Source organism: Cryptotermes secundus, unplaced genomic scaffold (genome assembly GCF_002891405.2).
Source record: "Cryptotermes secundus unplaced genomic scaffold, Csec_1.0 scaffold995, whole genome shotgun sequence".
Lineage (NCBI taxonomy): Eukaryota > Metazoa > Arthropoda > Insecta > Blattodea > Kalotermitidae > Cryptotermes > Cryptotermes secundus.
Window position 1 is genome coordinate 328,454 of NW_019720725.1, and position 23,080 is coordinate 351,533.

Here is a 23,080-nt window from a genome sequence, read left to right on the forward strand (position 1 = left end):
TGACTACAAAGCAAAGACTTTGAGCATGACGTAAAATTACTGTCTATTGTTTATCTTTTGTAATATTGGTATAGAACGTGGACACAGTGGTACAAATCTGTTTTCCCAGCTTTCAGATCATCAGTCCAGCAGTGTGGGAAAGTTATGTGTCACATGCAGAGAGGCTGATAAAGGAGAGATGGGCAGCAGAAACCTTTATAGAAAATAGTGAAACTGTGGATCCTGTTAGTAGCCTCATTTGCAGGGGAAAGAACACTTTGTCGTGGAGCGAAGAGCATTACTACTTCCATGCACATCACTGACATGGCATCAGATTAACGTAAACAGTGCTACTCTAGGAGTCAGTTACTCTAAACAGCAGCTGGTAAAGGGGAAAGGAGTATGTTTATAAAAAATAATCTATAAATTAATCATCATATAAATATAAAACATAATTGCAATGAACAGGACGTAAATGCTGCACACCTGGAACCTAAACTCTGTGACATTCATACGTTACAATACCAGCTGGCTCTACAGGCCTTTGTGGGCCTTGGCCTCCTGCACCAACAGCCTCCAGGCATCTCTGTCTACCTGTCTTTTACTTTCAATACCCTAAGGTCTTCTCCGACATCATCAAACCACCTCAGTTTTGGTCTACCTCTTACTTTTCTAGTACAGATCTTAACCTTGTCCAAGCCGTGTCCGTCATTTCTTGTCCCATTCCGAGGCCGTGCTGTCAGTTTCTGAATTGATTTGTTTTACACGATGAGGCAGTTCACTTTGACATTCATGTCCTGTCTATACAGAGGGCCCGCACAGGTGGGTTTGAACTTTTCCTAAACAAGTTACGTAACATAAACCATCTTTATAAATCAAACCAGAATTTATCACCTCTGGTGATATAGGAGGGTTGGAACTTTAATAGTGGCTACACACCTGTAGAGACGCCATGTAACGGAACCAAATAATGTCGGTTATACCACACGTTAGGTACATACCTACCTTACCTCAGAGCAAATGGACTCTCCCTTCCCACATCACGCGCATGCGCGTTGACGAGAAGAACAGCGCCTCGTGTTCTCTTCGAAACAGAATCAACGGAGTTGGATAAAGATTGAATGTTCTAGAGGCAGTACATCACGACAGCGTTATCAAGGTCTTCAAGAGGATTGCGGGGAATCTGCATTGACTTACAGAACAGTGGCAAGGTGGGTAAAACCCTTCAACGAGGGACGACGAAATATGGCATACATGTGTCGGCCAGGTCGTTCTAGTTTCAGTGAAGAGTGATCGACGCTATACGATTCGTGAGCTGGCCCGACAGACAGGATCATCGCATACGACTGTGTTTCACATTTTGAAGGAACGCCTGGGCATGAGAAAAATTGCATCACGATGGGTTCCGCATGATTTGACGGAAATGCAGAAATGGCTACGATACGACGCTGCTCGTAACCACTTGGAGCGCTATGAGCGCGAAGGAGAGTCTTTCTTACGCCGTATCATTACGCTGGATGAGACATGGACCGAATCATACGAGCCACAAATGAAACGGCAATCAAACGAATAGCGTCATTACGGGTCACCACGAAAATCGAAAGTTCGTCAGAACCCCAACAGTGTGAAAGTTATGGTGATTCTCGTGTACGACTGTGATGGTGTTATCCTAACGCATACCGTTCCCCGACAGCAGACCGTCAGTGCACAGTGTTACCGTTCATTTTTGGAACACAACCTGCGACCAGCTTTGAGAAATAAGCAGCGCCACTTTCTGCAGAACCCACCCATCATTTTGCAGGACAGTGCTCGGCGACATACAGCGTGTTCTGCCGTAAAAGGGGGGCTAGGTAAATTCATTGATCTCTTCGGCGTCTGCCTCTTTGACTTTGAGTTCGCAGTTCTCCTGGGACGCTTGGGGGATGCAGGAGGCGATAGGGGAAGGGTGTGCGAAGTGTGGGATGGGGGTCCATTAATGTTACACCACAGTCCTATTCTACTCTATTCATATATAACCCTATATACATACAATCTATGCCGACGGTTGTCGGGTTTACATTTTACGTAGATTGTTAATCACTTCTGTACGGACATAGTTATATTTTTCTCACCTGACTCCGGGTCTCATCTACCTCTTTCTCCCTGCTCTCCTCTCTCTGTCTGTCTCTCTTACACCATGCCGCGGACCGTACTTCGGTATTCTTAATTCGCTTCTATATAGTCCTCGCTCCCGCTCCCTAGGGTTTGCACTTAAATAATGTTACCCTCATTTTTCTTGGCTATAAGTAGTAGTTCCACTTACTTGCAGCAAGGATGCAGAAGAGCGTCACCATCCAGAACTCTCCCCGTGTCATCTCGGCGATAGCCCTCGGCCACGACTACTGAAAATTATTGATCAAATATCTCCTTTCTAGTTTCCTCTAGTATTTTTATTCTCAGTTTTTGCTAACTCGTCAACATCCGGGAGTGTGTACTCCTACCCGCAATGACGTAATTTCGTTAGGGTGGCTAGCTCTCATTGGCTGCCTGCCGATAGGGGGTTCGCGTTGTCCAGTCTGCCCGCCCCCTTCGACTCAGCAACTTACCTCCAAGCGTCCTGCTTTCTGTGTAACACGCTTCCTCCCAGTCAGCATTGCTACGCTGATGTGGTACATCCATACAGTCTAGTTCATATTTCCTAACTGTATTTCAGAATACTTGTTCTAGTCTAGCCCCAAACATATTAACCATAAAAACATAATACCTGCCGTAAACCTGAGGGCAATACACAGCGTAAGCTGTGGCTGATTTGTTCGATCGATGGGGCTGGGAAGTGCTGTACCATCCATCATACTCCCCGGACTTAAGCCCTTGTTACTTCGACTTGATTCCTAAGATGAAGGAACCACTCCGTGGCATTCGCTTCAGAACCGTTCCAGAGATTCTTAAGGCAGTAGACCGCTCCATTCGAACTATCAACACAACAGGCTCTGCTAAAGGTATCCTACGACTTCCACATCGCTGGTAACGGGTTGTACACAATGCTGGTGACTACACTGAAGGACAGTAAAACTTCGAAACATGCATTTATTTTGTATCAGTTGTAAATAAATAGTTGCCACTATTAAAATTCCAACCCTCGTAAATATTGATTATCTTACTAAAAGCTAGCACGATCAATGCCTAAACTCACTATTGACATCTTGCAATCTAACATCAATTTTAAACTTCCCCACAAGAATTGGAAATTACTCCGGTACTGTAATTGGTAATATTCTCATAGGCAGCTGTAGGAAAGGTCGTATTGAGTTTGAACCAGTGGTAGAGGGATTATCTGATGGTGATATTAAATTTTCAGTTACAAACAACATAGAATCAGTGTTAAATTATCATTATTACAAGAATCGAACTAGACCTATAAATTATGATACTGGCAAAGAACGTACAATACATCTAAATAATGCAAATTGGGAGGAAGTATGAAGCAGCCATTATGTACATTCGAAACTTAACACATTTCTGAACATCTGAAGAAATTTGGGAGCAAGTTTCCGTAGTAAAATGGAGAATAGTGTGTTTGAAAACAGTAAATGGGTGACTAAATGGATCAGAATATCTTATAAACATGAATGAGTTGTGTACCTGAGTAGCCTCTAGCAACAAGCAACAATGAAAATTCACTGCAGGACAGGTTTCAGAGTTTTAAGTCAAGTCATTAAGGATTTGAAACATATCATTTACAATCAACAGATATTGGAATAAAGAATTATTATAAACAGTTACAGAAACCATTAATAGTGCTGTAAATATTGCTGATACCAATTTGATATAATTACAGGTACTCCTTGCTTTATGCAGCGGTTATGTTCTGGTAGCTAAGTCAAAAGAGGATGGAATAGCATAAATTGAACTTAATTTCCCTATAATAATTAGTGAAACTGTCGGAAATCTGCTGCAGAAAGTTGGCAATATTCTTGCAATTTCTTGAACTGTTCATCTTGTGCAGTACAGTTCATTAGTCATCCTTCTTCAGTTGCTCCTACCCTCGGAGCTCTCATATATCAGTAAATGCACAGAAAAGTTTCCTGTGGCTGTAGTTAATTCCCCCTTCTCTCTTCTCCCTTTACATTCCTTCAACATGTTCCACACAGTACCCTAGTCTCCCTCACCCCTCAGCTCTCATTTGGCTACCAAACAGTTTGCATTACAGTAGTTGCTGTTAATTGAATGTTGTCTAAATTAGTTGGTGAAATTAAAATTAAATCGCATTTTCTGAACTGACATAACATGTAATACCTATACATAGGTATAATAGTGCATTATCTGATATGTCTGTATATGTATTTCTATCGGAAATAAGAACTTATATTATGGCTTGTTTTGTTTCTTTGGCTTAGGCCCATGAAGTTTCTATAGACTGTTCTTTTCTTTTCTACGAAACCAAGATAATTCATAATTTTGGTAATTTACTAAGTTTTGTATTTCTGAATGGATGTTGTGCCGTTGTTATGCTAATTAAGTGAATGTGCAATATGTGTTATGTATAACACTAAGCCAGTAATAATAACATCGCTTTCTTTATTAAAGCCGTCACAACACAACTATATTAAGGTCGGTGCTTAGTTTGGCTCTGGTACATGTTTCGGCAATTAAAAATCATCATCAGGCAAATACATGGCTAACATATATACCACTGAACTGCAGCAATAGTAAAATTGGATACAATAATATTAATTATTTTAAAATACTTGGCGTAAAAATACAATAAATTAGATTATATAAAACAAAAGTTATAGTATAAAACAAGAATAAAAATTCTTCGAGTGATGCTTTACATCATCGAGTCAGTTGTTGGTTTTTGTGAAATTGTAGCGTTCCCACGTACACATTGGAATATTCTATATTTTGTGTATATATTGTAACAGACACCAGTGTAACGTGTCTCGAGTTCGAATCTTGTCGGTCACGTGTGTAAGTTCAAATCCCACTTCTGACACCAATGTAAGGTGTTGGGTTACTGAAGACGCCGTAGAGATCGTTAATTGGTTTATTCAACAACCTACAAGTAACGGCTACAATTAATTATGACAATGTTGCGGGGTTTCACAACTTATAACCCTATTCGCAATATTCAATTCACTCTATTGTCAGTAGTCTACACGTTTCACAGTCCGGGAGCTATATGAGTGTTACTGTATCACACACTCCCAATCAATTCTCAGTTATCACAAACTGTCACTGATTATCACACACTTTCACTCGTAACTCGCCGCTGGCTAGATTCCAACTCTGCTCGCAGGCTGCTGCCTTGAGGACTGTTGATAACACACTCGCTCGACTACTACTTAACTCGGTGACTGCCACATTTCAACAACTCTTCGCAGGCAGCGCAGCTCTCTTATATAGTGGCTGTGTGTGCCTGTTACGTAGCAACGCTGTTACCTCACGCCGTCTTACGTCACCGTGCGGAGGGGGGATGACGGAGCGCTGACTCACCCGCCGCGTCACTGCTGGTGGGGGGGTTTGTTCTCAATTGCGGAACATGTCACAATATAATAAACTGTTTTGGGGGCTCGTGACGTAGATGTAGTAATATTAATGTTAATCTGAAAATGATATGAAAGGAATAGTATTAAATTTTGTTATAATCAACAGTTGATTTTTGGTATTGAAGATATAGTGTATTATTTACTTACTATTTAGTCGGTGCCTCATCTTACAAAGTATGGTCCATTCTGTAGGGAATGTAAACAACGACTGATTTGGTGATGTAAGATTAAAGTCAATGCAAAGGTGGGAGGGGGAGGTAGAGATAAGGTATATGCGGAAGTGGTGGTAGGAGGGGAAGGGAGTATACTGTATATTATGTTTTGTATGTATCAATGATTACATCATATATAGAGTTAAACATTTCGGTAAAATTATCATTCAGTTGCAAATTTAGTTTGATGATTTCGTAAATGCGAAATCTTTCATATGTATCCAAAAAAATCACCTCTATTACCCGAAAAAAAAGCTGATATTTTTAAATCCCTCTTGATAATTTTTATGACAGGACAGTTTGCAGCACTGCAGGAGAAAGGAAAAGAACAGGGAAGTAAAATATTTTTCTTCATTAAGCATTTCCCAGGCATGAACAGTTGACGAAAAACTGGAAAGTTTCCTTGTAACAAACACGAATCAGTGTATGTCTGACCAAAGGGAAGAATAGTTTAGCATTGATTGGAGGATATGCTTCCCACATATTGTGATATTGTAGTTGTACGAAACAGGATGCGCCCTCTCTCCTAGTAATAGTACATGTTGTAGCAACAGGAGGGCAGCAGTAGTAAGGCTCTGTATTTTTGTACTAGTCCATGGTTAACAGCATTACTGCCATTTGAATCGTGTCTTGGTGAGGTTGAATCTTGCTAATGTATTGTTTCAGTGTCTCTGTGTTCCGTTCACTTGTGTGAAGGCAATTCATATCCGTCATGCACAAGTGGAGAAATTCGAGTGGTTTGCGAACACAGCATTGTGTGGACACAGTTTTCGTGTTGGAATAATGCTAACACGTGTTTGGTTATGAGGAAAGAGGTGGAGATAGGGGATGTTATTTGATGTGACTGGGTGTTGTTATTGTTTTCATTAGAGAGTAATGGCTGAGCAGAAGAACAGATGAGCTCAATGTATGTAACTCAGAGCAGTTAAAAAGAACTTTTGTATTTGGTGAATAAGTGCTAATAATAATGGGTTTTCTCAGAGGACATTAATAAATATCAGATGACATCTGGAGTTGCTAGCGAAGTATGAAGCAGCCATGCACAAAGCTTCTATATCAGCCACACATACTCACTGCCATCTAGTGAGGAAAGTATTAACCCAGGATATTTGAATTTCCCACCGGCATATGACTTTCCTGCAGTGTGTTGGAAATAGACTCCAGTAACTTTGTAATGATGACGTTACCAACTGATGTGCCTTGCTTCGCCCTCTCGCACAATATTACCGTTGACGATAACAAGGCCTTCGGTAGCCATCCGTGCTAGAGCGATGGGCCAATATTGAGGTACAGTTCTGGGGGTGCGATTCGAATCCTTTGTTTTAATTGCTCGAGGAAACTATAGTTTCTTAATTTGGATGTTTTTCCTTCTTTAAAGGTCTAGCTAATATGCATTTTCCTATTGGCAAGGCGCGCCATATCCCAGAACATGTTGGTAGGTACAGGACAGTGTTTTGTGAATTCCTGTTTCTGCTTCACCGCCCAATTCTGAAAGTCAAAGTGAAGTCACCGTGCTTATCCAAGTACCATCCCACGAAGCCGTATGCGGGGGTGGAAGTATAGATCTACGCGTTCTTAATATGGACATAGAAAAGCACAGTCCTTCTTACCGATCAATTCATGGTGTATTTGACGACTCTTTATCAAGTGAATAGGTTGTAGTGAGTGTGTGAACAATAAATTGAAAAAAAAATGTAGAAGGAAGTGGTCGTAGCCGCTTATGGGGGACCGAAGTATATTTTAAAGCCCCTTCCCCATTCGTCATCGTGGGCTTGGGGCCAGAGATCGATTCCCCGTCTAGTATTTCAAACAAGACATATTCCATTTTTTCGCTTCTAGTACTAGTCCTGTATTGCAGATGGCACGTTATAAATGGGGTAGAGATGCGTAGTTTAAGGGGGTGATATTGTATAACGGCTTGTAGTTCGGTAGAAGTTCAACGTTTCGGAAGCTTCAGCAACGAAGGAGACCAAAAACCTGACCCCAAAGAGACCTCAAATCTGACGATAGAGACTATATTTCTTTACTTATAAAAAAGGTAAAGCTATCCCTGTAAGTGGCCGCGAAGGCCCATAGGTTTGTTAGACATTTTCTAGACAGTCGGCTCACAGATGGCAGTAAGGTTGTCAGCCTTACGCATCGGCCTATCACTATCCCCCAGGAAGATTCCTGGTATTCATTTCGGTTAGAGGTTAAGTCGACCCCAGGGCCATAGTGCGGGTGAAAGGATTAGCTCAATTGAAAAAAAAATTAACCTCATCGGAACTCGAACCCGCAACCTTCCAGCTTGTAGCATAGTGCCTCGACTAGTATACTACCGCGTGCCCCCTTGCTTATAATGTTTACAATATTAGCCCGCTATTTTGGAGTGTTCTTTCAGCTCATAGTGGTTATTGTATGTACTGTAATCGTTCCACTGCTACGCAACTTAATTTAATGTAATCAACTTTATAAATTTGAAAGCTTAATTGTTCAAAATGAAATGCAGTGAACAAGGGTAGTGAGACATAGGTCAATTCTTGTATGTAAGAGTAAGCGTCTTCTCACGCTTACAACAAGAAACAGGAAGACACCCGTCAAAGGTTTATTAGTGGAAAGCTGCGTTAAAAAAAAAAGGGTAAAGAAATCTTTTGTAAATTCAATACTTGGCAGTTTGTACATGCCATAACTTAAAAAGAGTGAAGTTTTTAGGGCCCAAGCGACGCTTAAGCATTTGTCACTTTCTGACAGAAATACGTTGGAGTCAAAAATCCTTAAACGCTTGTAAGCTTTAAGCGGAGTGGAGGAATATCTAATTAAGATACTCCTATTTTTTAAAATTAGCCAATCATAAAAATTTAAGGGTGTGACAGGGCAGTGACGCTAGTGAAAGCAGAAATTGAATGTTGGAGGAAGCGTCATGTTTTAGCATCATTCGGAAACCGGGGGTCGAAAGAAACAGACGTAAATTCGGAAACCGGGGGTCGTTAGAAACAGACGTAAATTCGGAAACCGGAGGTTGAAAGAAACAGACGTAAAATTCGGAAACCGGAGGTTGAAAGAAACAGACGTAAATTCGGGAACCGGAGGTTGAAAGAAACAGACGTACATTCGGAAACCGGGGGTCGAAAGAAACAGACGTAAAATTCGGAAACCGGAGGTTGAAAGAAACAGACGTAAAATTCGGAAACCGGAGGTTGAAAGAAACAGACGTAAATTCGGGAACCGGAGGTTGAAAGAAACAGACGTACATTCGGAAACCGGGGGTCGAAAGAAACACGTAAATTCGGAAACCGGAGGTTGAAAGAAACAGACGTAAAATTCGGAAACCGGGAGTCGTTAGAAACAGACGTAAATTCGGAAAGCTGCACTCGTAGAATTAGCCGCAAAAGGTTACACACCGGGCTCCGAAGCAGTTAGACATAAAGGTTACTGACATTGAAACTGTATCAAAAGTGGTTAAACAAGTGTTCAATATAATTCATCCAAACTTGAGATGTGCTTGTGAAGTGGTGTTAATTTATTCCTTTCTGAGTTGTGTCCCGTTCAAGGCTCTGAGATAAGAGGTCCTCAGCTCTACCAAATCAACAAAACCCCCTCCTTTAAAAATAACCCTGAGGTAAAATTTAGCAAGAAGAAAGAAGAACCTACTAGAGGCGACCCAGCGTGTGAAGAAGAAGAAGAAGAAGAAGGAAGGAGAGGAAGAAAAGGGCGGTAAGAGTACCACCAGCGTTCACATTCAAGAGTTCTGCATTCTGCCCACAGAATGTAGTTATGTGTTCCATATGGTTCTCACAATATACAGCATTAACCGGTTGGGCTTTGTAGCGGAGACGTAATGTGTTTCCTGTGAAGTACGGACTGGATTTTTAAATGTCATTCTGATTAAGTTCAGGCATCAAAGGGATGTGTACACATATGCAGAATGTTGTGCCCGAAATAGCTGGAAACGAGGTGTAACGGCGAAATGTCAGCGCGGCGGTAAGCGGAACACTTTGCGACGTGCGTGTCGTGCTCTGGAACGAGCGAGAACCCAAGAACACATCGATCCAAATGTTGCCCTACTGGAGGAAACTCGTTACTAATTCAGTCACGGACCTTTTCTTTTCCGTGGTCGGACACGCTCTCTCTTGTGGAACAAAGCGATACATTTCTTCAAAGCCATGGCGTTCATTTTTAGAAGCTATTTGATGATACTTCAGTGTGGAAGTAAAGGGTTAATCCTTCAAAGCATGATATATGAAATTAAGATAAAAATAAATAGATGAATTATGGTTATACGCTGCGGCTGGAGTTCAGTTAATTTTCATAATGAAGCTGTGCTGATACGCAATGTGTTCAGTGGACATAACTGAAAGTTCAGCATTTCATTGACCATTTAAAGACCAGTGGTCTCTATATGTACAACTTACGTTAGCGTTTAAAACTGCATTTTGCCTACACAGTATATTTATGTGTTTCTTATGATTCTCACAATAAACAGCCATCATTTCCCTTCAGAACATTAAATGATTGCTAATGGAGACGTAGTGTGTTTTCTGTGATGTAGGAACTAGCAGACTAGCGGATGCTGCTATCATTAATGAAGTGTAGATTTTAGCGATGGCGCCGTAATTACTTGTAGTTTAGAGTGGTGTGTACAAGTGATCAGTAAATCCATTCACGAATACAAACCGCGTCTATAGTCACATCCCCAAATCGTGACAGTATACGAGTATATACAGATATAAGTCATTGTGCAAGCACCGAAAGAATGCGGTATGGCGTCATGCGTTTGTACGAAGAGTATTATACACGTAGCTTCTAGATTTATATAGACCTGCATTCTGGGTTTGTAACCTGGTTGTGTGACATTCGAAGCGAGATAGCTGGCTGGGTGGCCTGTTTGAAGACACTGGACCAGCATTTGGCTAGAAACACTGAGGAATGACCTCAGCATAGCTGGTTTCCTGTCGGAGGTTCGAAAGAGGTACCTCCACTACTACACACGCTACGCCATGCGCATTGCAGCAGCTGCTGGATACCCTCCAGTTGGACAACAGTTGTACCACCAAACCCTGTGCCTTGTCCCACTGTAGGCCATTGCGCGATTTCTTCACGGGTAACGTCTGCAGGCAGTAAAAAGTTCGGCCGTGTTAGACTCCACATCTTTAACGTTAACATGTTGCCTTATATAAATAATATATAACCTTTATGTATATTTTATATAACGATGATAGGTGCCGGTATGGCGACGGGGTTCGATTACTGGCAGGAGATTTTCTCTACTCCACAGCATGATTGGCTCTGGGGCCCACCCAGCGAACCCAGGGAAAATCGGCCAGAGTGTGATGGTGATCGCCCACCTGTATCTAGCGCTGAGGTCAAGAATGGTGGAGCTGTACCTCCACTCCCCAGTACGTCTTCATGGCATGATGCTTCATTAAGCACAGGGACGTTACCTTTTATGTAAGGACGATGTATCAATATTTCATACTTTAGGGTCAAGTAATAGGATTATTTGGGAACTTCAAATTAGGAAGGATTTGGAAGGAAGCGGCCGTGGCCTGTTGTGGGAATCTGTGAGAGACCGCAGAAGCTTCAGTCAGGATATGCAGTCTCCGGGCCGAGATTCGAACCCTGGAACAGAAATGTTATCCCTCATGCCATTTTGTTGGGTAAATAATTAATTTGATGGAGTGTGGATTTAAATGACCGTGAACTAATTAGTTATATTAATAAGGAAATTAAGTATTGATTTCGTTCTCATAAAGCATTCCTCGTGGAAAGTCTTAAAGGCCCATTTTCTGCTGTGTAGACGAGTACCTTAATACGAGAGATAGCAGTGAAGTTCGGTGACGATGGTGGCCACGGGGCCCACATTTCATAACTGACGTTCAGCAAGTCTGTTCACTACCATTCAGTGTGTCGCAGTAAGAGCTGAAACGTAGCAGGTTTCCACGCCTGGATTGTCATGACGTGTGATGTATCTGTGGCCGGAAATCTATGTATTGCAGCAACTGCAGGATCTGCCTGTGATACGTGACGGAAAACGCCGCTCTGTTTGTTTTCGTTTAATTTCCGTGCAGGGCTTTATCTCAAACTGTCTGGAACTTGTCTTCCGCGTGACAGTGTCCGAACTTGTGACTCGCAAATGCAGATTGTGCTGAAAGCACATCGCGGAGTGTTGCGCAGTAACGACGGTGACGACTGTGGTAGTTCTGCTGTGGGGATTATTGATGTATTGATCGTGGTGGAGACCCCATCCAGATAACTGTAGCAGGTGTCGCATGTTTCGCGGCTCTCGGATCGCGCTCTTGTTAGTTTACCGCATCCGCGGGTAGATGCCAGTGCATATGGACATGCTGCTGTGGGCGTCGAGTACATGGCGCACGGGAGAATGTTTGGACTGAAGAGGGTTGCAATAATAGGTGGCTTCCTCCGTCCTCAGGTTTGTTTCTTCCCTGGCCTACTCCTCGTGTCTTCGGCCCTGAAGACACTGGCGATAATTTCCTCCGAAACATCCGGGTTTTTTCGAACTGCTCGGTGTTACAACATACAAGGTGTGTCCCAAAAGTCATGAAATATATATATTTTAAATTTATTGATGATATGGGTACAAAGTGTTAATATTCTTCAAAGTACTGTCCATGAGCATCTACACATTTTTTCCACCGACTCTCCCATGCCCGGTACGCCCCCTCAAAGGCCTCGATGGGAACCTCATTTAAAGCTGTTGTCACGGCCGCTTGGATAGCCTAAATGCTTTCAAAACGGCGTCCTTTGAGTGAAATCTTGATCCTCCGGAACAAAAAAAAGTCGGCCGGAGCTAGGTCGGGGCTGTAGGGTGGCTGCGGCAGCGTTGCCACGTGGTGCTTCGCCAGGAACTCACGGACGAGCAGAGACGTGTGGCTGGGCGCATTGTCATGATGCAGCCGCCAGTTAGCGGCGATGTCTTTTCGGTTTCTGGAATGTTCAGAGTGTCGGCTAACAACCGGACAGTCATTCGACGGTCAGTATTCAACAAATCACGCACACGAGTCACATTTTCATCGGTTTGGCTTGTTGATTGCCGTCCAGAGGGGGCCATCTTCCACACCTTCCTGGCCCTCCTTAAACTTCTTCACCCACCTTGTAACTTGCACGTATGATAGAGCAGACTCCCCGTAGGCTTGCTTAAGCAGTTTGTGAGTTTCGGCAGCTTTTTTGTTGAGCTTTGTGCAGAACTTGACCGCCTAACGTTGTTCGAAAGTATGCGCCATCGCGCGTCGTGACGTGGTCACAAAACACAGGTGCAATAAATCAGCGATACTGACGCCTCCGATGCTCGAGCAGATTGACCTTGGGCGCGCTCTGAAGCTAAAGGCCTAACCCAACCGGTTCCAGCGCGCTCCGACCAGTAGGAGGACGGAAAAGAAATATATTTCATGGCTTTTCGGACACACCTTATATAATAACTTCTATGTAAGATTTGAGGTTCTCACGGCGGTGACTATGAAGAATGCGGTCTTCAGGGATTTGGCGACGTGTAGATATTGTGTAAGACGACGTTTTCGGAGGAATGTATCGCCTCCATCTTCAGGGTATAAAAATCCGCGAGCGAGGAGCCAGTGTGGGCAGATGGCTGCAGACTGAGCCACTGAGATTAATCGGATTTATTGAACTCTTTAACACGCAACTCGTGACTACGCTTCACAGTACAGGCAGGTGTTCTCAGTCTGTTACAATCTCCACTAACCGTTACTTGGTAGCGGTTTCAACGGCTGACGTTCCCTTTTCTCTGGATTCCCCGACCTGCAGCTGCAGACATCTGCTCACGCTGGTTCCTTGTTCGCGGATTTTTATGCCCTGAAGATAGAGGCGATACGTTCCTTCGAAACGTCGGTTTACACAATATCTACACGGCGCCACGTCCCAGAAGATGGCATTCTTTATAATACCCTCTAGCATCGTCGTATATCCTATGTACCGATTTTCTTTCTGCTGAAATAATAGTGAAGTTGCGAATTTTCTTCGAAACATTAAAATGATGGTTTCTGAGTATCCCCTGATTGAGGTTTAATTCCGTTAGAAAACAGACGGGATTCGAAATTAAACGGAAAAGTTGAACACGATGTAGCCCTGTTCTCTGCTTGCAGCATTGCGAGCCAGTGAGACCCTTGCGTGGAGCCGACTTTTGAGATGTGAGCAAAAAAGAAAAATAGAGCCTCGCATGCAAATTGCAGTACAGCTGTGCTTACATTGTTCGTGCTGGGCTAGTTAGATATGTCATTATTTTCTAGTGAAGGGATCAACCTAGAAATTAGTCATTCTTAATCTCCGAATAAATTTGGGGAAGGTGGAGCCCCGAAGTCTGTCACGCGAACATGAAATCTTCTGTGATGCCTGATTTCTATTTCTGTCGTAACATTGCAGGCCCTCGTTTCCGGCGCGTTGCGGACTCTACAGGGCAGTAATACAACTCTTATTTACAGAAAATGGGCTTCTTGTGTGAGGTATTTTGCGACGCTGACAGTAACTGGATACTGAGGCGTCGGTCTTGCAGGATGACAAATGAACTAGAATGGAGCGGCTTTTACCTAACAGAGGTACAATCCCAAAATTTGCCTAGACGGACCGAAGAAAACCACGATAAGTTCAGGATACCTGTCCTGGCCGATATTCGAACCGACCAAGTCCTGAATACGACTTAAGGGTGACACCGCTGCTCCGACCCGCTCGTTGGAAATAAGCTAACACGTTGCACTCATCGTTTCGAATCTGAATTTCGTATGAGTATTTAAGAAGCGTGATAGACTGGCAGTGAATAATAATTGTCGCGTTGTGCTGAGATGTGACGCCGTGTAAATCTGGTGGACAGTACGAACGTTTCGGAGGAACCTAGTAGCTCCATCATCAGGGTAGACGGGGATGGAGACAGCAAGCGACTGAGAAATGTTGGTAACCATCTGCCAAAGCACACGGCGTCACACTATAGAAGACCTTAATGTAAATGTTCATTACCGTATTCACAATATGATTGTGATCAACATTGACCGGTTGGTCTTTGTAATGTAGACGCAGTGTGTGTGTGTGTGTGTGTGTGTGTGTGTGTTTTTTTTTTTTTTTTNGTATTGCTTTGTACTGATGAGTCTGTTCAAATTGACATAACTCATCTCATCTTCTCCGAGGTCGTCCTTAGGGCCCCCATACACACACAGTTTGGCCTCCAGTTCGGCCTGCACAGTTGAAGACTGAAAGGCAAAACTGATGTGTGTGGGCCGGCCGGCCGGCCAATCGTTTGGACTGTTGGCCTGTGGGAAACCCGTCAGTCCGTCAGTTCTACCTGCAGGACCGTAGCACGTGACGTGTGTGACTCAACATTATAGGCTGGAAGACCGTGATTGTTGCATGAAGCCTGCCGCTTTATCTGCACGTGTATGGGGAGGAAACTGTCACAGTTTTGCCTGTAAGGTCGATCGGAAGGCCAAACTATGTGTCCATGGGGCCCTTAGTCACATTGTCCTTTTGGATTATATACATCGGCCATTCTGTCCAAATTACCAAGTTTGGTCTGTGTTCGTCTGTTTTGTACTGCCTGTACTTCCAGCTCTTCCCTAATACCTCCATTCTCTGTGTGGTCTAGTGCAGTCGAGCCTTCAGCCATTCCCTAGTATCTCATCTAAAAATAAAGGTAAAGCTATCCCTGTAACAGGCTTAGGAAGCCCATAGGGTTGTGAGACAGTCGGCTCACAGATGCCGGTGAGGTCACCCCTACGCGCCGGCTTCCCTTTATCCCCAGGAAATTTTCTGCTTCCCATTTCTGTTAGAGGCTGAGTCGACCCCAGGACAATAGTGCGGCTGGAAGGATTAGATCAATTTGAAATCCAGTGACCTCATTAGAAGTAGAACACGCGACCTTCAGGCCTCAGCCAAATAAGCCACCGCGCGCCTGTTGAGTATATCCTATGTACGCAGTTGAACTTCTGAGAGGTTAATAAGGGTGCAGCTATTGCTGTTTCTTTACAACTTATGTTCAGGCGCACAACATTAATGGGAGGACGCCGAGAGGACGCCATGTAGCCGACAGCAAAGCTGATTTAATTACGGCACTAATGTTTTTGCGACGTCTCCACAAACATTATTCATACCATTAGACATTTTTTCTCCCTGTATGAAAATTAGCTCTGGCTACGAAGTACGTGTGTTGTACTGCCGGCGGCACTGCTCCGCTGTTTTCTGTTTGTTAATCGTGTCGCCTGTACAAACTTGCAGACAGGGGCTACCCGTGGGACCCACAGGGCAGTGTTCTAACATTCTGCAGGCGAGCTACCAAGTTCTGTATAACCGGCTGCAAAGGAATTTTGAATCAGCCAACATTCCGGGAGTTTGCATCTGCACAGCGGTAAATGTTAATTACACTTTCTTGTGAGCTGTAGATGGTTACCAACGTTTTCAGGATATTCTGACTGAAGTTAGAAGTATGATCATCCGAAACGTCGATAACCGTATGCCAGACTAGGCGGCACATCGCAGTGACCGCTGTGAGAACCTCAAATTCGGTATTTTTAGAACTCAGAATTACTGGGTTTGTGGGCTTTACCATCGTCCTGTATTATAGAAAACAGAAAACACGATGTTTCGGAAACTGGATCTTTTTCCGTCCTCAGGTGAGGGGGGAGACACCTACTCAGTTGGGTCCCTTAGAAAGAGCTAACTTCAATCACTGAGTAGGTGTCTCTCCCCCCCCCCACACTTGAGAACGGAAATAGATCAAGTTTCCGAAACGTCGCGTTTTCTGTTTCTAGAATACCCGACGACGGAAAAAGTCCGAAAAACCCAGTAATTCTGAGTGTTATACTCCATCGTCAGAGCCCTTTAGAATCTGCCAGTATTTTTAGTTTTTTTCCGGTTATTCCTTCGAGCACTCAGCCTCGTGAGGATTACTGAGGAGCTATCTCAAGGAAGGAGTGACTGCGGTCTAGAAAACCAAGATTAACGGCCGTGGGGATCTTTTGCGCTGACCACTCGGCACCCTCTATCCCCAAAATTGGCACTTACTTCGCCGACAAGCGGCGGTCGCTCGGTCGGTATAGTTTGCTTGCGGATTACAGGCCACGTAGCTTTTTTATTCCGTCAAACTGTGTTTCCAGAACGGTTCAGTTTGATATGACCTTCAGGTGCATATGAGCGGGCATGTCCCCCGAATATTTCAGAGAAGCCGGCGGGTTTCGTGCGGCGACAAAGGTTGCAGTGAAGCGTGACGCACGCACACGCTTGGCAACAGGTTCCTCGCATGCTGTCCCGCAATGCATCCTCACAAGCGAAGTGTAATTATCCCGCGAAATTCTTCTGAAATCCGGTCCCCATTTGGAAGCAAACGAACCGAGTTGGCTCAACCGGTGTCGCTTCTGGCTTTGTGGAGGTGCCCGTTTCGAAGTGCGGCCGGGATTGTACAGTAAAGCCTCCCTCATCCGAACTAATTGGGGTGGAGGTCATCCGGGTTACTGTAGCAGAAGATAGCTATAAACGGCAAAAAGAAACTTAGAAAGCAAATAAATGGAAAATTTAATGACATAAGTAGTGCAGATTAACATAAATAAAAGAAATATCGCTGTAGAGCCTTTATTAAAAATCTATAAAAAAGAGAAGATGCCAAAATCGAGGTCCTCCTTCATCCAGCTGAAGCCAGTCTTGGATATTTTCTTGTGTGGTTTCAGTCTCGCCAGCTGCCCTCAACACAACCTGAAAGTTCTTTTGCTCCTAAACCCCACGCGTCTTTTAAAGTACGTACTCAACTGTGAGGACACGCGGTAGTGTAGTTGTTTCAGGCGCTATGCTACAAGCCAGAAGGTCTCGGGTTCGAGTCCCGATGAAGTGGATTTTTTTCAATTTACGTAACCCGAACAGCCGCACTGTGTCCTTGGGGTCGAGTCAGCCTCTAACAGAAATGAGTACCAGGAATCTTCTTGGATGTAAAGGGCGGCCGGCGCATAAGGCTGACAACCTCACCGTCATCTGTCTAGAAAATGTGGAAGCCTCGACGTCTCACGACCCTATGGGTCTCCACTGCCTGTTACACGGATAGCTTTACTTTTTTTTTTTTTACTCAACTGTGAAGAGAACTTCTCATGTTTCCATCTGGATTAACGAGGGTTTGCTAACCTTGAAATTTGCCACTGTCGAATCCTTCCACGCCCCTTCCAGTTCATCGCCCAAACGTTCAACGCTGTATAACCCGATTTACCGACTGCAGTGTTAAATACCCGTACATAAAGTAACAGACTGGAAGACTGCTGACTTGTGGGATGCGACGTTCTGTTTCGGAGGAACCAGCTGTTTCCGTCTTCGGGATAGAGACTTCATGTCAAGGCACGTTTCTAGAGAATATTGTTAGTAACTTTAAGTCATATATTGTAACACTGCTTTACCAGAATTACACAGAATTATCATAATTCATGAATTCTCAACTTACCTGGAATGAAGTAACGCATCTGTTCTCAGTGCGTGAATTCCTGTGACAACGTCACTTTGGCTCGGGGGTGGAGGCTAGGGGCATACAGCGAGACCAAGTGCCGCTAGGCGTTTCAGCAACCAGTAAAGGTTTCATATTGCTGACCTCTGGATAATGACACCGTGTAATCTGGTATGTACAGTACCAGCGATCCATATGAACACAGCCTGCATCTTTAGTTTGAAGTTATGCTCTGAAGGAGCATGCTTTCTTAGCAAACTTTAGTACTGAAAATGGAGCAAATCTGTTCCTCTGAAACGTCGGTGGACTTGTATCGGAATTTGCTATTACATCACAGAAAGTTGCCTGTATAGAATTGCTTTCTAATGACTACGTAACGATATACATCACTGTATGATTGTTTCACACAATGTATGTTCTTCCGAAACGTCGATGCCCACCTGTCAAGCTATGCGTTGGTCTAACCCGGATGGCTGCTACCGGTATATGAATCTTCACTGTCGTCAAAACCTGAGATATTGTAAGAGCTAGGTTTTAATACCCCAATGATGCAGGTTTTCGTGCTGCAAACAGCTGAGCGCAGAATCTGCGAACTTTAAATGCTAACATTGAGATAACAAGGGAGAATGTTAGAGGAAATTGCTTTTCAGATGGCTCTGAAAGATGCATGCGTAATTTCAGCGCGTAGTGTGCAAGAGCTGAGCAATAGAACACCGCGTCATGCAACAACGGTTGTTCTTCAGGACGCGTCTGCCAGATAACTAGCCATCGTAAACATTTCCTTTGCCTATTTCTTTATTCGTGTTTACTTTAATGAGGCTATTTCTTTTTTCCTTTGGCGCTACAGCCCCAATTTGTGCCTTGGCCTGCCTCCATGAATCTCTCCGTTTTCACGTCAGCTTACTATATCTTAGAGGCATTCGGTAGGACCCCTTGGGCGGGTGATCAGCTCGTCGCAAGGCCTCTACCTGTACACAAACAGAAAAACGCACACACCCACAAACACTGAACATCCATGCCCTGAGTGGGATTCGAACTCACGATGCCGGCTTCCGAGCGAAGGAAGACAGTGGATCCCTTAGACCCCTCAGCTGCCGTGACTTTAATGAAGGTAATTCGTTATCTGAAGTTGTGTACCGAGGAATAATTATATGATTAGTGCGGTATAAATTGGGAAAAACGTGGATGTGGTCATGGCCTAATTTGAGGTCTTGGTCTGGAGGGACTAAGGAGTACCACGAGAACCTTGGGCTAGCAGAGCTGCTGGCCAAGGTACGAACCCTGGACTCTAGAATACGGTATGGAATTGGTAACGTTCTGCCGTGTTTCATAAACGGCACGGAGTAGGCATATTTGTGAAATATTAAAAAGTTTCACGTACGCAGGGTTTTGTTTCAGAATTCACGGTGACGTGTATTCAAGTGCTACATAGACATTCGCTACGGGAACTGAAGCAGCGCACAGAACAATACAGCCAGCAGCGCGGGTTTCGTTTCAGTGATATTTCGAATGTTTGTTTGTTTGTTTGTTTGTTTAGGGACACTTTCCCACACCGAGACTATTCAATGACTGCACTTCGCATGGGATTCTGATTAGTGTAAATCTCAGAGGATGTGAAGTTAGCATTTCGCACATAGCTGAACACACGTCTCTAGTACACAGGGAATTACTTGCGCTTCATAAGACCCATTCACACGTTGCGATGCTGTTGCCTTTAACGGCAATGGCTTATCTCTGTTGAGTGTCTCACTTGAAGGCGGCTGAAGATCAGTCCAAATCAGAAAGTCCCATTCGTTTGACTTCGCAGCTTGAATTCGAATTGACGAGCCTGTTTAAATTCAGTTGCGATTTAGAAACTAGCGAAAAAGAAATGTGTTCGCACTTTTCGCTTGATGTCTAGATCATGGGTGTGCGTTTTCTTTCGTCATACCTTTGATTCTAGCAGTTTTGTTAGTAAAAGACATAAAACTATCCCAGTTAACAGGCTGTGGAGGCCCATAGGGTTATGAGACGTCGAGGCTCCCACATTTTCTAGACAGTCGGCTCACAGATGGCGGTCAGGTTATCAGTTTACGCACCGGCCGCCCTTGAAGATTCCTGGTACTCATTTCTGTTAGAGGCTGAGTCGACCCCAGGATCATAGTACGGCTGGAAGGATTAGGTCAATTGAAAATCCAATGACGTAATTGGAAATCGAACCCGCGACCTTCCGGCATGTAGCAAAGTGTCTCAACAAATTACGCTACCGCGTTCCCCCGGTTTTGTGAGTACTACCCTAAATTATACCACGACCACTTCCATCGAAATAATTTCTATTTATTATTCGCCATCATCCGAACATTCGACACTGTGTAGTCCGAGTTAATGGCAGCGTCGTTAAACAAACACAAATAAAACTCGCGAAAGAAATGTCTGATAGCAATATTGTAAACACAACACATTTGAAAAGCGCGCGGGTTAGCGTAAGGGTAACGCTGTAGACTTGTTTTCGGGACGTTCTCGGCCTATACACCGGTTATCTTGATTGAGGGTTTTCTTGGTTTTCCTCCGTCACTCCAGGCAAATGCTGGGTTAGTACCTTGATTAGCCCTCAACCTTTTACTTCCACGTTCTTTCCAATTCACCCCTCATCGACCATCCTACAACAGCGCCGCAAAGTAACCCACAAGAAAGCATTTGTAAGTGTTAAACTCAAGACTGGCTGACGTCGATAAGTTTTCGTGCTACTAGCACCACTGCAATTTTCCTAGTGCGCAGCCTATCCAGTGTTGTTAGAATCAACGAGAGATGCATGCATGCACGCACATACACACAGTGTATATAGATCATATATAATGCATAGATTCAGCCTACACATGTATCCCGTTAACTCAGTGTACCCCCTGCCAGTAATTAATAATTACCCTGCTCTTTGGGTGTGATGGTGCAATTTGCTGCACCAGTGCTTTTTCTTTTTAAATCAGTTTCGGATTGTTGAGGGAAACCAGTACGGCTTCACGTAGTAGTGGCCACGCTGCTGGTCTGTGCACACGGAGTGGAGTTGTAGCCTGTAGAGCGACATGTGGGAGCCAGACACTCCGATAACGACAAAGTACTCTCCTGTAGACATGCTCTCTGCACTCTTGTTGGTTGTCATGGGTATTTGATTGGGCCAGCCGTGATTGTCGTACAGCTGACTGAAAGTTAGCCCTCCAGTGTTGATGTGAGACATCCATTTACTGTCTCTGTTTCATAATCTTCTTCTTCTTCTGCCTTTTATGCTAGGCCCTCTGGCCTGTTTCTCATCACAATTAATCTGACAATGTGGATCTTGTAGACAGTCACTGGGAATCCTTGGATGGGGGGTCAGTCCTGTCGCAAACTCAGAAGAAACGTGGACAGACATTCATGCATCAAATGAGGTTATAACCCACAATCCGAGTGGGACTGCTTTAGACCATGCAGCCACCGTGACTGGCTGTTTCAAAATCATATGCAATAATGTGAAATGTTCTTAATGTTTATGTTTGTTTTGCAGGAGTTTTTGTTGGCCATTGATGTCACATCCTCAGGCACACCAGAGGAGAAGCTGAAGTGGGCATTCCGCATGTATGATGTAGATGGAAATGGGGTCATAGACATTCAGGAGATGACAAAAATAGTTCAGGTTGGTTGTACAGCTACACTGAGCCTGCTTACTGTATGCAGGTATTCCTGTAATGCACAAAGATTCAAGTTTCTCTCTTTGTCTCCAACAGCTTGTAAATGGATAAGAGCTTGTAATAGCATGACTTCGTCCATAGTGGTAATGGATCTCCTAGAGTGATGTAATTGCATTTTATTCATATCTATGTGTAAGTAGTCAAAGTGATCTTTTCACTTCTGGTTTTCCAACCCAAGTTCCGTACCCATTTTCCGTCTCCCCCAAGTTTTACGTAAGTGTCCGTCTTACGTTCCATGATTCCATCACACTGTTAATGTCTGGTGAAAATAAGATATTATTCTGTCTGATTTGAGGTTCTCACAGTCAGTGGTTATGAAGGTTTCTGTCTTCTGGGTATGCCATGCAGTCCATTGAAATCAATGTGTTCCTTCAAAACATGAGCTGCCCTTCAGTTGACTACATGGTGCTATATCCCAGAAGACAGAAATCTTCATGAAATTGTTAATTTGAGTTATGTGTGCTGCCCTGTGGTGATAGCATATTAGGATGCCAGAAGGGAGGTACAGTTTTGTGGCAGAGCTCAGTCAGTATAGATGAACTGCGTTCAGTTCCCAACACAGACCGAGATTTCTCTCTTCTTAATAGTGTGTACCAGCTCTAGATCTTGCATAGCTTCCTATCCAGCAGGTATCTGGGGATCCCCCCCCCCCAGAGGTGGCAGCTCACCTCCGTTAATGCCAAGATAAAGAATGTGAGAAGCTGTCGTCCACTCCTCCATACATCTTCATGATGTGACAATTAATTAAGCATGAGGGCAGGTTTAGCTTTTCACCTTCGCTGACCCACTTACTGGCCTAAGTAGCTCAGTCAGTGTAGTGACTAAGCTGTGTGTTGGCCAGTTTGGATTCTGTGCATGATGAACAGGGATGTGGCTCTGGGGTCCTTCCTACAGTCTAATTGGTACTGGCGCTTCTTCCCTAGATATAAAGTGGCTGGGGTGCAAAGCTGACCACTTATCTCCATCTATTGCTGAGATTGAGAATGTGTGGAACTATACCTCCACTACCCATTGTCTTCATTGCATGCTGCTTAACTCAGGACAGGACGACTTTACCTCGTTACCTCTTGTTATGTTCATACCATTTCTGTAGTGCTTCTTGTTGCATAGTAAACTTCTGTCAAGTGAAGAGATGTTGAATGAGATTTCAGAAGTGTAGAGTCTTGTGGGATGTGACACTGTAATTCTGGTACATAGTCACATTCAAAAACACTATACACTTAAGATACACTGAAAGCCCCACTGGTA

General features: G+C 43.9%; 2 protein-coding genes across 5 annotated transcripts in view; both read left to right on the forward strand.

Moving 5' to 3' along the window:
- Nucleotides 1-23,080, forward strand: part of LOC111872583 (neurocalcin homolog) — a 251,497-nt gene that overhangs the window by 210,067 nt on the left and 18,350 nt on the right. The window lies entirely within an intron of this gene.
- Nucleotides 1-23,080, forward strand: part of LOC111872571 (neuronal calcium sensor 2) — a 73,729-nt gene that overhangs the window by 48,769 nt on the left and 1,880 nt on the right. For all 3 annotated transcript variants that reach the window (XM_023866620.2, XM_023866629.2, XM_023866639.2), the window contains exon 4: nt 21,649-21,777. In XM_023866620.2, coding sequence (XP_023722388.2) covers nt 21,649-21,777 — 129 coding nt within the window. The remainder of the gene's footprint in view (nt 1-21,648; nt 21,778-23,080) is intronic.